Source organism: Corylus avellana, chromosome ca1 (genome assembly GCF_901000735.1).
Source record: "Corylus avellana chromosome ca1, CavTom2PMs-1.0".
Taxonomy (NCBI): Eukaryota; Viridiplantae; Streptophyta; class Magnoliopsida; order Fagales; family Betulaceae; genus Corylus; species Corylus avellana.
Window position 1 is genome coordinate 16,358,683 of NC_081541.1, and position 16,562 is coordinate 16,375,244.

Sequence of the window (16,562 nt, forward strand, 5' to 3'; positions counted from 1 at the left end):
GAAAGGAAAAGAATAAACCCGAAACTTGAATTTGAAGAGCTCCAATTCTTCTCCTTGAGAATTGTGTGTTTATTCTAAAGGTTTAAGGGTCTATTTATAAGCCTTAGGAACACTCTAGAAACCCTAAAAATTGTAGGGTTTGAGCCATAGTTCGCACAAGGCTTCAAAACCCTAAAAGAAAACACTTTCCAGAATAGGGCTGCGGCTGACTTGCTCTTCACGCATGGGTGTGCTTGATCGCATCCCGTGTGCGATCGATCGTAGGATTATGATCGATCTCTTGTGTTCGGCGCTCGATCGCAAATGCGAACGAGGCTGCTTGTTGTGCGCACGAGCGCACGCCTTGCGCTCGTCTGGTCCTGTTGCTTGTAGTGCGCTTGATCGCCACTCCCCTGCGATCGATCACACTACCAGAGCCTCCAGCTTTTCCCAAAATTGCTCTTTAAGCCCCATACTTCTAGATTTGCTTCCTTTTCCTCCAAAAACCTATAAAACTAGGAAAACACAAAAATGAAATAATATTGTATAAACTAACAAAACTAAGGAATTAACACATATAAGTTAATGGCTAAAATATGAATATTTTGGTGCATAACATACCCTCAAACTTACATATTGCTAATCCCTTAGCAATACAAAACTAAATACAAAATGAAAAAGAAGAAGAAAGAAAGCAGAAAACAAAGATAAATCCATCTTTCGTGGGATGTATAATTGCATTTAGAATATGCAATAAGCCTTTTAAACCCCTAGGAATTCCCTAGAGAACGTGTGAAGTCTCCTGATGGTTTTCCAGAAATGTTACTCACAAACATTATGCATAAGTTCATGTTATCCAAAATTAAGGTATCACTCAAGATCATGATTTTCATTCATTAGCAAACTTAAAAGGATAAACTCCATCTTCACAATGAATTGGAATTTGAAAGTTTAATCACTTACAAAAGACATGCTAAGGCATCACAAGTTCGAAATAGTATAAGGTGAGCTAGTACATAAATATGAAGCTTCCAATTATTTTCAATGTGCAATGTCTCAATATCTCAAAGTTCACTGAAATCTCTATTAGAATGAATATCTATGGCATAACTTTCTTTTTTCTCTTTTTTTTTTTTTTTTTTGGTCAGGTTGTGCAATGTTTGGTTCCTTTAAGCTTTCTAATTGACCCATGTAATGATTGTTAAGTCAATGACTTCCAAACTAGATGGTTTTAGGGCATTAGATGTAAAACACCCCTAAGGACTTACTAACTTGAGTCAAAAAGGCTACGAAACAAACTAGCCATGACTTTAACCAAATCAAAATTCTTCACCTTTTGACATGAATATTCAATGCTTTGAGATAAGAGGTCCAGTTACTTAGTGAAAAGTTTATCGATAATCATTTTTTTTTATTGCGTGTATATATATATATATATATTTTCAAACAACAAAACTAAAAACAAAATGAAACTAGGACAGAGTGTGTGTAAAGTGTTCCCATACCCCTAAACTTAAATTACACATTGTTCCCAATGTGTCTATAACATGGAAAGAATTTACCCGAGATATAGACGAAACTGTTTGGAATAGCATGGCTCATAGCACACCCCCAAACTTGAATGGAAGCACACTTGTCCCTGCAAAATAAAACACTAAAACAAATAAAAAGGAAAGAAAAACAAAACTAAAGATAAATATAAAAATAAAATGAAAAACAAATAGAAAAATAACAGGATAAACAATGGGGTGCCTCCCATGAGTGCCAAGTTTAACGTCTTCAGCTAAACTGCTGTTCTCCTCTCATTGTTGTCCCAAAGAAGATGCTTCTGATGGTGGTGGAAATCAGTTTAGAATGGACTTCATTAGTACTTCTAGGTCGGTTAATCTTTGGTCTATCAAAACTTTCTCCTCCTGAGCCTCCCGTCTTTGATCTGCTAGCCCTTGTCAGAGTTCCGCCACTTCTTCATTGATAGAACGATATTGTGCTACGCGTAGAGTGACAGTCTCCTCCTCTTCTTTTGCTTCCTGCTCAACTGCAGGTTCATCTTCTTCCATAGGCTCTTCCTCAAACTCCTCCGCCTCGGCTGCAGGTGCTTGAGGTACCCTTGGCATGTGTGAACAACTTTGATTCCAATGTCTAATACCAAACCGAGGGGTCTTGGTGACTGGTTCATTTGCTAAGGTTGCCTTTATGCCCTTTTTTCGAAGTATGAAAGTGAGTAAATATGGAAAGGGCATCCCCCATGAGTTGGTGTTCTCAACTGCCCCTAAATGCACCCCATTCTAGAATTTGTGAATTCGGCTCCAAACAATAGCAGGAATGGAACACCAAGCACCTTTATGAAAGGCGCAAAGTGTTTGAAGGAATAGATCTTGCCTTTGAGTTTTGTGTCCAAAGGGAAAGGCATTGCGATGCAGAATAGAGTCCATAAGCCAGAGTTGTGGAGGCATCTTAGCCCTACTGCCGACATTATTATGCGTGTCTGCAAACTGCCCTTGACACATGTCCGTAATTATTTCTGCAGCATAGAATTTGAGAGGTTGTGCTGCAAGATGTGCTTCCTCTGGAGGATGCATATCATTGCACTTTAGAGTAGTCGCAATGTCAGCTGAAGTCATCTCAATATCTTTGCCTTGAATTGTTGAGGACAGGATACCCGGCCTGGTGCAGTTGAAAGACAGATGCTTATAGAACTCTGCTATAAATTTCTTATATGAAGTGGAGGTGACGGGCTTGAACATTTTCTTTAGCCCATGGCGTTTGAATTCTTCAACCACCCAACGAGTAGCTTCAAGGTTTTGAAAGTCTTCTCGAATTGCAAATGTTGCCTCAAATAGAAGCTTCCTCTCCTCACAAGTGGGTCGGGAGAGAGTGGTTTGAGTTTCAACAACCCAAGAGGATGAAGCTCGAGCTTTAGGCATTGTGCAACTTGGTTCAAGAATTTTGTCGAACACCTAGTGTGCAGCTTCAAAACCAAGGGTTGTAAAATCATAGTAGAATGGTACCCAACCCCCTGCAAAACAAGAGTAAACCAACATAGAGGACAAGCACAAACAATAATGATGGGCTGTGCTTGCCAAAACAGAGAAAAATGGAGAGAGAATGGGAGAAATCAAAAAAATGGTTTTGGGCGAAAATGGGGAAAAACAAAGATGGAGGGATGGTGGTGAGAGTGTGTGAGTGAGGGTGGCGTGCGGCAGTGGAGGGCGGTGCAGTGGCCGGTGAACGGTGCTTGATGGTGTGGCAGTGTCGGCTGACTAAGGTTAGGGTACTGGTGGTTCACGGAGCAAGAGGAAAGAGTGACAAGGGAAAAATGACCTAATATAGGTCACATGACCCTCTGCCCGAGTGCGCTTGATAGCGCGCAAGGTGCGCTCGATCGTACTCGTACAGTGGTGTGCGTGTGTGGTGGTGATGCGCTCGAATGCATGCAAGGTGTGCTTGGTCGCACAAACAGAATGTCAAATTTTTATTTATTTATTTTTATTTTTTTTCACAAAGGATTGCAAAATGAACAACATCATACCAAAGTAAAGAAAAACAGACACCAAATTTAAATAAGAACACTAAAATTACTACGGAAAATAACAAAAAGATAAAAATTGACACAATGTAAAGGAAACCAAAGGATAGAGATTTGTACCGCACTTAGTGGCCTTAGTACCACTAATCTGAACAGATGCGCTTGAGCTCTTGGACTACTCAAATGCTTTCAACAGTAGCATCAGTGCCACTGTTTTGGGGAGATGCACTTGAATTCCACTGATTGTGGCTCAAGTGCTCTTGGTGGTGCTACATATTGGACAGACTGGAGTGCCAAATCTTGTGATGCCAAATCTTGATCTCTTGGTGTAAAGTTCATTTCAAGGTATGGCTTTACTCTGTGTCCATTCACCTTGAATGTCTGATTCTTCTGTGGACTATGAACGTCCAAAGATCCATGGGGAACACTTGGGTGATAATATAAGGACCAAATGATGTGGTATTTTTTGTGACCAAAAATATCAATTAAACATAACCACTCGCAATAGGACGAATCTTTGTAGGATACAGTTATATTGAAGGTGTCGAACCTCAGGGACTGCAGGGGTTTAATTATCAAAATTAAAAGATCAAAGTTAACTTAATTAAAAGAGAGTGATTTGTTTGTGTGAATTTAAAGTGCATAAAATTAAACGGAAATAAAGGAAGTAAATATATGAGAGAGAGAGTAGGGTATTGATTTCACCACGATCTGCACACCAATGGTTAACCATATTTAATTCTACCAATTCTTTCTATGCATGTTATAATTTAAACAAGAAAACATATAAATTCATGCAATCAACGGAATAGTATAACCCATCTTCGGTTGGCATGGATCGTCTACCTAAATTACACTAAACTAGGGTGTAGTACGATCCGTCTTTCCTAGGTATGGTCTATCTAACCCTATTGATTACATGCCAATTAAGAACCATTGTATAACCATCATTCTTATAATCACAGAAATAAAAATGATTTGAGTCAATAATAGTAAAATAATTTCTAAGACAAGATAAGAATTTTACTAATATTGAATTGAAATTAAAGAACAATTGCATTTAATATGAAGAACAGAAATCAATTGTAGCAATCCTCAGAGTTATACAATCAACATCCATAAATTGAAAAACTAGAAATTAAATACAATCAAACCATTGTGCTTGGAAAGGGTTACATCAATACCCCACAATTGGGTTTAGTTGCTCATGATCTTCTATGCTTCAAAGACAATTTTACTGAATTTTGCTCTAGAAAGCTGTGTGTCTATTTACAATGTTTAGAGCCCTATTTATAGGGATTAGGAGAACCCTAAAACCCTAGAAATCCTCAGAAAATTGGAAGTCAATCTCCCAGTCCCATTGGGAGACTGAAAACCATGTCCATGCTGGAAAAGGATTTCTACCGTGCTGTACACGCCTGAGTGCGCTCGATCCGAGGTCTTGTGCGCTCGAGCTTAACTGTTGTGCGCACGAGCGCATTGCGCTCGATCCCAGGAGTGCTGCGATCGATCCTAGATCCAAAATGCTCAACTTGTTGTCCTTTTAAGCCCAATTTCCAATGATTTGTCAAACGAGACCTAAAACACAAAAAAAAAAAAAAAAAAAAAAAAACAAAAACAAAAACAAAAACAAAAACAAAAACAAAAACAAAAAACAAAATAAAACAAATAACAATGCTAAGGAATTAACATATGTAAATTAAGGGACTTGAATGTGCAACATTCGGCGCTTATCACCAAACCATCTAGGCTTTGGCTTACCTGGGAAGAGTCTTAATCTTGAATTGTAGATCAATACCTTCTGTCCCACATGAAACTCCTTCTTGACCAGTGTCTTATCATGATATATCTTGGTTCTTTCCTTGTAGAGTTTGGTATTCTCATATGCATCATGCCTTTATTCCTCTAATTCATTTAGTTGCAGGTTCCTCTTGTCACCAGCTTGTTTCATGTCAAAGTTGAACTTCTTGATGGCCCAATACGCTATGTGCTCCAACTCCACAGGTAGATGACATGCTTTCCCAAAGCCTAACCGATATGGGGACATATTGATAGGCGTCTTGTATACAGTCCTATAAGCCCATAGTGCATCATTCAAGCACAGAGACCAATCCTTTCTGTTGGGATTCACTGTCCGTTCTAGGATGCTTTTGATCTCTCTGTTGCTTATCTCCACTTGACCACTGGTTTGAGGATGGTATGGAGTGCCAACCTTGTGTGTGATCCCATACTTCTTTATCAAAGAAGCAAAAGTATAATTGTTGAAGTGGCTACCTCCATCACTAATTATTGCCCTTGGCGTCCCAAACCTAATAAAGATGTTATCCTGCAAAAACTTCACAACCACTTTGTGATCATTAGTCTTTGAGGGGATAGCCTCGACCCATTTAGACACATAATCCACACCCACAAGAGAGTTCATGAGAGGCTGTGCTTAGAGAGAAGAATTATTCTGAGCCTAGTTGTTCCTCTTAAAGGATCATTGTTAGTTTGATTGTGAGCTTCATTGAGAAGTCAATCAGAACGGTTTGGTAAAGGAGAATCACATTGAAGAAGATTGTGAGCGAGGAGACAAGTTGGATGCTTGCTGATCGTACAGAATCAAGGTCTTGCATCAGTTTGTAAGTGTTCCTAGTGTTTGTAATCTCTGAATATCTTTTCATTGTGATTTTCTGGGTTTAGCTGCCCCGGAGAGGTTTTACTTTTAGATTGATTTCTAAAAAGTTTTCTCTTCATCACCAAAATATTTGTGTCTACATGCTTTATTGCTTTACATATTTTGGTGCTTGAATTGCTTGTTGCTTCATATTATTAATTTCGCATATTATGTGATTTAAACATGTTAAGCATTTTTCAATTGGTATCAGAGCGGGTTCACTCTGTGAATGATTAAATTCCTGAGTGTGATCCTTGTTTCATGTTTAAGATGTCTCAAACCCTTAAAACTGTGGCTAATTTTGCTGGATCTAATTGTGGCTATTGGAAGTCCCGTATGAAAATTTTCTTAAAATCCATAGTCGTTTGGTCTGTTGATGAGTGCCAAATATTGCATATTTGAGCCCCTTAATTTACATTTGTTAATCCTTTAGCCGTATTATATTCTAATATTTTGTGTTAGTTTTGTGTTTTTAATGTTTTGTTGGTTGCTAAAGGAAAACTGCAGGTTTAAGGTGCAAAATGAAAAGTTTTGAAGAAAGCACACTTTGAGAAGACATAGATGATGTGATTAAATTTAACCAAATCAAGGAAAGGAATAAATTGAAATTTCTCTAATTGGAGTCAAAATCGGATTGGATTAAATTTCAGATTCTACACACGTCTTAATATTTTGACCATAACTTTCAACTCAAGTATCGGGTTGAGGTGAATCCAGTGGCGTTGAAAAGCTAACTCAAAATAATACAAATCATTACAAAAAGGATTTTCCTAATTCGGATGTATGCTATGCCACAAGGGTCTCGCAATATAAGAACGGAAATCTTGATGAATCCTATTCCGATTTGTACTAGGATTGTTTCCTAATTTGACTAGGAGAATGAAGTACGATTTTTCTAAAATTTCTAGGGCTTCTAGGGTTTGTTTGCTCCCTATAAATAGGACCTAATGCTTCAAGAAAGGGGAGGAGGCTACAGAGGCTGCAAAGTATGAGGCCTACGTCCGGTGGTCCCCCATCGTACATCCTTACTAGAGACAAAGGCGTACGTCCGGCAACCCTAGCATACATACGGTTAGAAAGGGTTAAGCTTGGGCTTATGCTTCAAAATGAATTTAGGAGTTTTTAGGCTATAAGTGTGGGCTTAGGTCCTTTGTTATAAAACTGGGTTTTACATAAATTCTTTAATCGTTCTTTGTAGAAAATCTTTTAATGAAAACAATTGTTAATTCTCACTTGCAATCATTTTGAAGGATAGAGGCTCACCTCAAATAAATAGCCGATATCGTCAAAGGAGAAGAAGAAGAGCTTCAAAGTCAGTCAGTGGCCAATCCTTATGGACATTACATGGAGGATCAGAGTACTTCCTATTTTGAGCAAGCTATCACCATATTGAGGAGTGAAGAAGTGGTCAAAAATCACATGGAAGAGGACGAGCAAATTGAGGTCCCACAGAATCTACATCGAAAAAAAGGAAAGGAAGTGAGCACAGAGGCTTCTTCAACATCAATTCCCGAATTACTAAGAGACTAGGAAAGTGTTCTGTTGGTGCTATTAGACAAGCAAATTGAGGCCATCAAGGTACAAAAACTCTCTGAGTATTCTCCTCATGTTATTCCAGTTCATGATTCCCTTTCAGATGAAAAATTGTTTGAGAATACTCAGAGTGATCTACCCCGAGCTATGGACATTTGGAATTACATACTTGTAGGTAAAATTCATTCTCTTTGGTCCAAGAGGAGATTAGGATTCTGTTGACTTGGCAGATCCCATATATTTTGACTAAATGAGTCAGTTTCATAGGTTCGAGCACAGGACCTGTGCACTCGAGCCCTCCATCAGGACAGGGTACATGATTTCCATCTAGGTTTTCTCATTTCCATTGTTGTTCTATTTTCATTTTTTTTTTGACTATATTTTTACAACAATGTGTTGCACTTGACGTGTATTTGGTTGGAGTATCACTTATTTGTTTTTAAGGACAAGTGTTCTTACATTCAAGTTTGGGGGTATGCTATGAGCCATACCTATTTCAACTAGTTTTCTCATCTCCCAGGTATGATCTTTCCATTATCTATACACATTGAGGGCAATGTGTAATTCTAGTTTGGGGGTATGGGAGACACACACACACACTTTATCCAATTTTTGATAAATTCAAGTTCATGTTATTCTTTAGATTTTGGTTGATCTAGAAATTGTGATTTGAAATTCATTGCTAAGCTTAAAATGTAGAACACATGATCTAATGGCGAGAATTCTAAGTTTTGTTACTTACTTTTGACATTTGAGAATTCACTTGTTTTGATTTTAATTGCCACAAGTAAATTAGCACATAGTTTGTGAGGTATGACACATGAACCTGATTGTGTATGTTTTCAATATCTTGGGTGAAGCTGGAAAACTTGTTGGATGGATACTTTGGTGTGTATATATATATATATATATAAAAACATGAACATTGTGAGATTTTCAAAGTAACTAGACCTGTTGCCTCATAAAGCAATGAGTGTTCACATCAAAATGAGAGAATCTTGATTTGGTTAATGTCATTGCTAATTTAGTTTCGTAGCCTTTTTGACTCGAGTTAGTAAGTCCTTAGGGGTGTCTTTACACCTAATGCCTTAAAACCATCTGTTTTGGGAGTCATTGGCTTAACACTCATTACATGGGTCAATTAGAAAGCTTAAGGAAATTAAGCATTGCACAGCCTAACCAAAAAGAAAGAAAAGAAAGTTATGCCTTGGTTATTCATTCCTATGCTATCCCAGTGAACTTTGAGATATTGAGTCAATGCACATTGGAAATAATTTTGAAGCCTCATAATTATGTGTTAGTTCATTTCACTAAATTGAAATTGTGATGCCTTAGCCTGCCTTTTGTAAGTGGTTAGACTTTGGAATTCCAATTCATTGTGAAGATGGAGTTTATCCTTTTAAACTTGCCAATGAATGAAAATCAGTGTTTTAAGTGATACTTCAATCTTATGGATGACATGAATTTTTGCATAATGTTTGTGGATAACATTTCTGTTAAATCCTCACAAGACTTCACTCGTTCTACTAAGGATGCCTAGGAATTTAAAAGGCTTGTTGCAAATGCTAAATGCAATCATGTTTCCCACGACAGTGGATCTAGAATAGTTTTTGTTTTATGTTCCTTTTAATTTTAGTTTCGTATTACTAAGAGCCTAGCAATATGTTAATTTGAGGGTGTGATAAGTGCTTAATGTTACACATTCTAGCCCCTTAATTCACATATGTTAATCTCTTAGTTTTGTTATTCTGTGATGTTTTGTGTTGTTTTTGTATTTTCTTTCAGTTTTTAGTTTTTGAAGAAAATGAAGCGTTTCTGGAAAGTTCAAAGCTAAAGGGACAATTTGGGAGAAAGTTGGAAGTAGTGAGATCGAGCATAAGCACTTAGGCTCGAACGCATCAACGCTCGAGTGTAGCAAAGGAGGGATCGAGCACAATCTTGCGCTCGAGCGCACCAACTCTAGGATAGAGCGCACTCGAGCACCCAGCATACAAAATGACTCCTATTTCCCCTAGGATTAGGTTTTCAATAACCTAATTAGACTAGGAGGCTAACCTCCAAGTTTATTAGGTTTTCTAGGGCTTCTAGGGTTCTCCTAATCCTATAAATAGACTTTTGAGCATTGGGAAAAAAGATCTACAGCTTTTGGGAGAGAAATTGGAGGCTCAAGTCAAGAAGCGTTTTTGGTTTCTTCTTTTCCTTTTTATTTTCATTATGTGTAACTAAACCTTTATTAAGGGCTAGATTGAAGCCCTAATCATGTCTCTTTAGGATTTCAATATTGGTGCCGTTGCTGCAATTATATTTTGGGATACTTAACTTGATTATTTTCTATTTGATTGGATTCCTAAAATGAATGTGCCGTATCAACATATACATTTGTTTGGATTTGTTAATTAAGTCAATTTGGATAACCGAGCCCTGAGCTTAATAAAGTGACAAAAGAACCTTATCACGGGTTCATGGATTAATCAACATGAAAAACCCGGAGTAGATACCATGCCTTTGTTGTGCCAAATGCCCACCTAAATTAATAGGTAAATACTTGGTACATTTTACTTGCAAGTGCACAAGATCAAACAATAGCATAACAGGCAAATACGAGATCATTCCCACGAGGATTGGTAAATTATGTTTAGAAGTAATTTCCTATTTAATTAAACAAATAAAATTCAATTGTCATGATTGAATTTAATATAAAGAAATAAAATAAAAGATAAACTAAAACTAAAAAGGATTAGGGTTTTGATATCCACCACTAATCAGACTAATTTAAGATAACAATATGCCAATGCGTCAATTATACAAGTATATTTAATGTTTGCCAACCTAAGGGTATGGGTGTCTACTCCTTAAGCTATTGATTTCCCTAAGCAACGAATTAGGCATGTGTATTTACTCTAATTCTTTTCTTTCTTAAAGGATTTAGCATGGGTGTATACTAAGTTGTTCTTTAAGAAAGCATAAATCTGTGAAAATTGACAAACACATGAGGCCTAGGGCATGGGTGTTTACTCTCGGTTTCCCATGTTGATTAACCCAAGAACCCAGTGTGGATTTCTTTTGTTACTTTTATTAAACCCAGGACTCGATCATCCAAATTGTTTTAATTAACTAGTCCATACCACATGCATATGTTAGCCAGACAAACACATATGAGGAATTCAAGATAACAGGAATTAATTAAATTAAATACACCAAAATATAATTGTAGCGAAGGCACCAATATTGATATCATAAATAGACATGATTAGGGCTTCAATCTAGCCCTAATTAAAATATAAACTACATAACAAAATTAAAAGGTGGAAGAGAAGAAAAACCCAAACTCCTCTTGATCTAGCCTTCAGTTCCTTTCCAGAGCTTGTGCCTCATTCTCTACACCCCTTCCTAGAAGCTAAGAGGTCTATTTATAGGTTTTAGAAGTCCTTGAGACACGAGTAAACCAAAAAAATTCGTACGATTTTACTCCTATTACAAGTGGGACTTGCAAAACCCTAATATGGAAAGAACAATAATTTGGCTACTTCTGATGTGTCACCTGCACACGGGTGCGATCGATCGCAACCCGTGTGCACTCGATCGCACATCTATAATCGAGACTCTTTTGTTGTGCACACAATCGTACATGGCCGCACTACTGCTTGTCTTCTCTGGTAGTGCACTTGATTGCAGGGAACTTGCGATCAATCGCACTGTCAGGAACTCCAATTTTTTCCAAATTCTCTCTTTGAGCCCAAATCTTCCAGATTTACTTCCTTCTCTTCCAAAAGCCTACAAAAGCATGGAAAACACATAAAAGAACTAAAATAACACAAATTAACAACACTTAAGGAATTAACACACATAAGTTTAAGGGCTAAAATATGGATATTTTGGCACTTAACAGCCTTTAGGTTTTATGTGTTTGTCGATTTCCATAGATTTATAATTTTTTTAAGATCAACTTAGTAGATACCATGCTAAATCCTTTGAGAAAGAAAAGAATTAGATTCAATACCATGCCTAATTCGTTGCTTGGGGAGATCAATAGCTTAAGGAGTCGATACCATGCTCTTAGGTTGGCAAGCATTAAGTATATTGGTATGATTGTAGCATAGGCATATTGTTTATCTTAATTGAGTATGATTAGTAGTGGATGTCAAAACCTTAACCTTTCGTTTTTATTATTTCGCTTCAAATCTTTCAATTCATGACATTCATTTAATTAATTAAGAAATTACTTTTAATTATAATTTATCAATTCTCGTGGGAATGATCTCGTATTTTCCTACTATACTATCGCTTTGATCTTGTGCACTTGCGAGTAAAATGTACAAATTATTTGCCTATTAATTTAGGTGGGTAATTGGCACAACATATGCTGCGTTCAACATATTTTGAAGAGAAATGTTTCCTCTTCAACTGCAATCAATTGCTTGAGGTGTTCCTTGCACTTTTTCCTAGCATCTGTGCAATATTTGACAAGGGTGTCATGGGACATAAGATGACTGCTGCTTTTCACTGATCCTTCATCAGAGTCCTCTTCATATGACTCACCACCAACACCTGCTGATGTAGAATCACTAGAACCTTGAATAGTGGCTTGAAATGCCATATAAACAACCTTCTTCCCCTTTTGGTCATTGGAGTTATTTGACTCTGATTCATCACTCAAAGATGCATTCATGGCATTTTCCTTAGCATTCTTCAGGTTTCCACAATCAGCCTTGATGTGATTAAATCCTTGACACTCATAGCATTGTCTTGTCTCTGAAAGATTTATCTCTTAAATCCCTCTCAGATTCTCTTTTACATAGTAGCTCCAAAGATCTTCTTCCATTCCTTTTAGCATTCTTTAGATACTTTTGAAAGTTCTTGTTTAGCAGAGCTATTGGTTCAAAATCAAAGGACTCATCGTCACTAGATTCTTCATGAACCACTTCCTTTTCCTTCTTGGAGGTTTTCAAAGCAATGTTATTTGCTTTGGAAGAGAATCTCCTACTCTCATAGGTTATTAAAGAACCTACCAATTCATCAACATCCAACAACTCAACATCCTTGCTTTCTTCAATAGCAGTTATCTTAGGATAAAAACGAGAAGGAAATGACCGAACAATTTTTTCCACCACTTTAACTTCAGTAACTCTCTCACCAAGCCCTCACATAGAGTTCACTTTCTCAATCAATTTAGGGTAAAATTCTCCGAATGTTTTATCTTCCTTCATGTTCATAGTCTCAAACCGAGATGTCAAAATTTGAAGTTTAGCCTTCCTCGTCCCTTTTGAACCTTTATGGGTCTTCTCGAGAATACCCCAAGCTTCCTTCGAGGTCTCACACAAAGTGATCCTTTGAAACTCATCTGGAGACACACAGTTGAAGATGTAGCTTAACCCTCGGTTATTCCAGTTTCTCTTCACCGTATCTTCTTTACTCCACTTGTCAAAATCACCATCTGGTTTATCAAACCAATTTTCAACAGAAATCCATATATTTTCATTAAGCCCTTTCAAGTAGGCTCTCATACGGACCTTCCAATGAGCATAGGCATTCTCACTGAAAATGGGAGGAGCATTAGAAAATGAAGTATTTGGTTCCATACCAAAGAGGTCAATGAACACACTAAAGACATGAGTCAAAAATCGAGCAAACCCGCTCTAATACCAATTGAAAGATTACTAGGATTTAGTTCTACCTCTAATTTCCTAATAAACAAAATATGGAACTGAGCCATACAACAAACATAAAACTTGCACAGGGGAATTAAAGAAACATCTCAAACATAACACAAAGTTTGTTTATGAAGTGGAAAACCCTTTAAATGCATAAATGGTAAAAACCACTATGGGGCAGCCAAACCCGGTAAATCAATATATGAAGATTCAAAGTTATAGATTTGACGATACTCACAACCTTGAGGACCTCTAGACTTAGTAAGAACAAGCTTCCCAGCTTGTCTCCATCCTGATCATCTTCACAGAGTGCATTTCTTCACCGACCCTTCGGTAGACTTATTTCTTCAAGTACCCATGGCAACAATCTTTGTGTAGGTGATTGAATAGGCAACACGCCAAACAAGAACAAATGATAGCCCGAAGCTGTATCATGTCCTCTCTTGAACAAATAACTTTCGAGACATAGCGCTCATAGAGAACTATTGAGACCTTAGTGAACAGTGCACAAAGAAAATATTTTTCAGAAGTCTGCAATGAACAGTGACAAGAAAATCCTTTTATAAGAGAAGCATTTTACTCTTCACGTCCTATCAAGAGACATTTCTCGTTATGATGGGAAGAAGAAATTCATAGATCTGAAAATTCTACATCCTAATGAGAAAGTAGTTCCGTTATGATGGGATGAACAAATGTCTCTCTTCATCACATGTCCTGTCTTAACGCACCATCTAACGAGAAAACAAGAAGCCCAACATTGGTTCCATTACATGTCCCGTCCTGACGAGGAAACAGTAGCTTCAACTTCAATCCCGTTACATGCTCGTCTTGATGAGACTCTTGACGAGAAAATAGTAACTCCCCATTACATGTTCCGTCCTAACACAACGTCTGACAAGAAAACAATAACTCCCCATTACATGTCTCGTCCTAACGACACTCTTGACAAAGAAACAATAGGCTTTTCATACAGTCTCATTAAATGTCCCGTTCTGACGGGGTTCATGACGGGAAAAAAGAAAGTTCTTTAAACAACATCTGAAAGCCTAAATGCTATTTCCAAAGTTTTAAACAAAAAGAAATACAAGAAATATCATTGAATAAGGCCAAACTAAACCTAACAAGTTATTAGAACAATTACCAAGTTGCGTAAAAGGTAAATATGCTCATATCACACGCGTGCTCAGTCAACTGACATATCGCACGTTTTTAAGGAAAGGATTCGTAAGTGTTTAATTACCTTGTACACTCGCTTGAGTCCTCCGACATTCCGAATCCCTACTATAACGAAACATGACTATAGTTATACGCAGTACTAGAGGGTTTACTAAATATACAAAAAGTCCTAACCGAATGCGTCTAGCTAAAACGTCACAAAACCCTACTTCTATGCATTCTGAACTCTAGTCGAACGTTCTGTCCAAGAAGCAAATGTTTGGGCTCGAGGGCAAACGTTCATCTAGAATAAGTAAAGAATGTTTCGACAGAGTCAAGCCTAACATAGCATCTTTAAAACTTGAAGACAAACAAGAACAACAACAAAATAACATGAATGCTGGGTGAATGGACCAGAGTTTACCTTGATTGAGCACCAAATTCGCTAATATAAAATAACTAACAAGGATTTTCTTTTCCCTCTTACTAATCCTATTAGGATTGGTACTACCAGTTTGTCCCACACTGGTTAAATCTATCACCTCTCCTAGCATACAAGCCTATAAATAGAGAAGAACCTGATGCTCTCATTACTCAATAATCATTATAAATGTTGTTTAGTAAATTTTTTGAGAACAAATATTTTTCAAATTACTTCTCAAAAATAAGTTAAAAGTTTTCAGATGTCAAGCTAGAGTCCACACTTGGTTATTTTAAGATATTGGTAAAAAGATTTAGATGTTTCATAATCTCTGAGATCAACTGTGTTCTTAAGGAAGCAAGAGGAAGAACCTTTTGTCCCAAAGCCAAGGAGTGGCCATACAGAGCAAGTAAGTGTTCTATGTTTTGTAGTTTAATTTTAAATAGTAGCGTTCTTCACATGTTTTTCTTGAAGTTGTTCCTGGCATAAGAATATTTTAATTTTTTGTTATTCCACAGCACAAACATTAGTTTTTCAAATGTATTCCCATCAACTCTTAAACTAACATATCAACCTGATGCCCACATGCTTCACTTGATTAGGACAAATGGTTAAAGTTGACATGTTATAGTCTAATTGGAATTGCCAGCTCTGACTACGAACAACGATTTATAAGTTATAAGAACCTATGACTATGATTTTATGTGTGATAATCTCTTTATTCACATCATATTTAAATGCAATATAATTTCGGGACCTTGCATGTATATAATAGGATACTACAAAATCACAAATATACATGTAAACAGTATCGTTTAATTACAATCAAACTATCATTCAACTTATTAGAGTTTAGGATACCAGTCCCAACAAAATACCAAACTTAACTTTGGAGAAAAGAGAAAGAACATGGTGCTAATGAACTGTGTTACACTAGCAAGTGAGATTGTTGCCGGGAGCAACACCAAGTTGGTGACAATATTCAGTGTAATGAGCAACACGTCCTTTTACTCTTGCAAGGTGTGCACCATGACATTCAAAATAATTAATTGCTTGAATTGTTGCTCCGAATCCTTGGTGAATGATTGGGTGAACCTTCTTCATCCAATACCACAAGGCTGTCTTGAATGAAATAACAGGGTCATTTGCAACAGTTTCAGGAGAGTTTAATCCGTCAAACCCACTGCTCTTTCCCGCCGATCCATAATTGAAATTCCATGTCAACTGAATTGGTCCACGGCCATAATAACCTTTGTTGGGATTGCAGGGATAGTATTTTGTGTATGCCTTGCTACAGTACTTCTTGGAGTGACCATGTATCTCCTTTATATAGCAAAAATCTGCATAGAAATGGAAAAGGTAAACATATTAAGAAGCACTAGCATCACTCTGAAACTCAATATATAGATTGGAGAGAGAGAGATCTTACGTCCAATTTCATGTGTAACATGTCCAAAGAAGGCTGCAATCTCACGCTTAGAGTCATCAATCGAACCAATCCTTCCAAAATCATTAAATGAATTGAGAGCTTCAATAAACGCTGCTCGTGTGTAAAATTTCTTTCCAGGACAACTTGCATCAGCCTTATCAAGTATCCCATCGAAGAATTCTGCTGTCACAATATCAGCCACCAAAACATCA

The 16,562-nt window shown here is 37.1% G+C and overlaps 2 protein-coding genes across 2 annotated transcripts in view; both read right to left on the reverse strand.

The window, feature by feature from the left end:
* The window catches only part of LOC132177497 (uncharacterized), a 31,142-nt gene that overhangs the window by 11,198 nt on the left and 3,382 nt on the right, over positions 1 to 16,562 (reverse strand). The gene's annotated exons all lie outside the window — the stretch shown is intronic.
* LOC132177358 (endochitinase EP3-like) lies at positions 15,855 to 16,561 on the reverse strand (the record flags this gene model as incomplete). The annotated part of the gene is made up of 2 exons (XM_059589638.1): positions 15,855 to 16,261; positions 16,351 to 16,561. Coding segments are annotated over 2 exons (618 nt in total), but the record flags the coding sequence as incomplete, so codon positions are not given.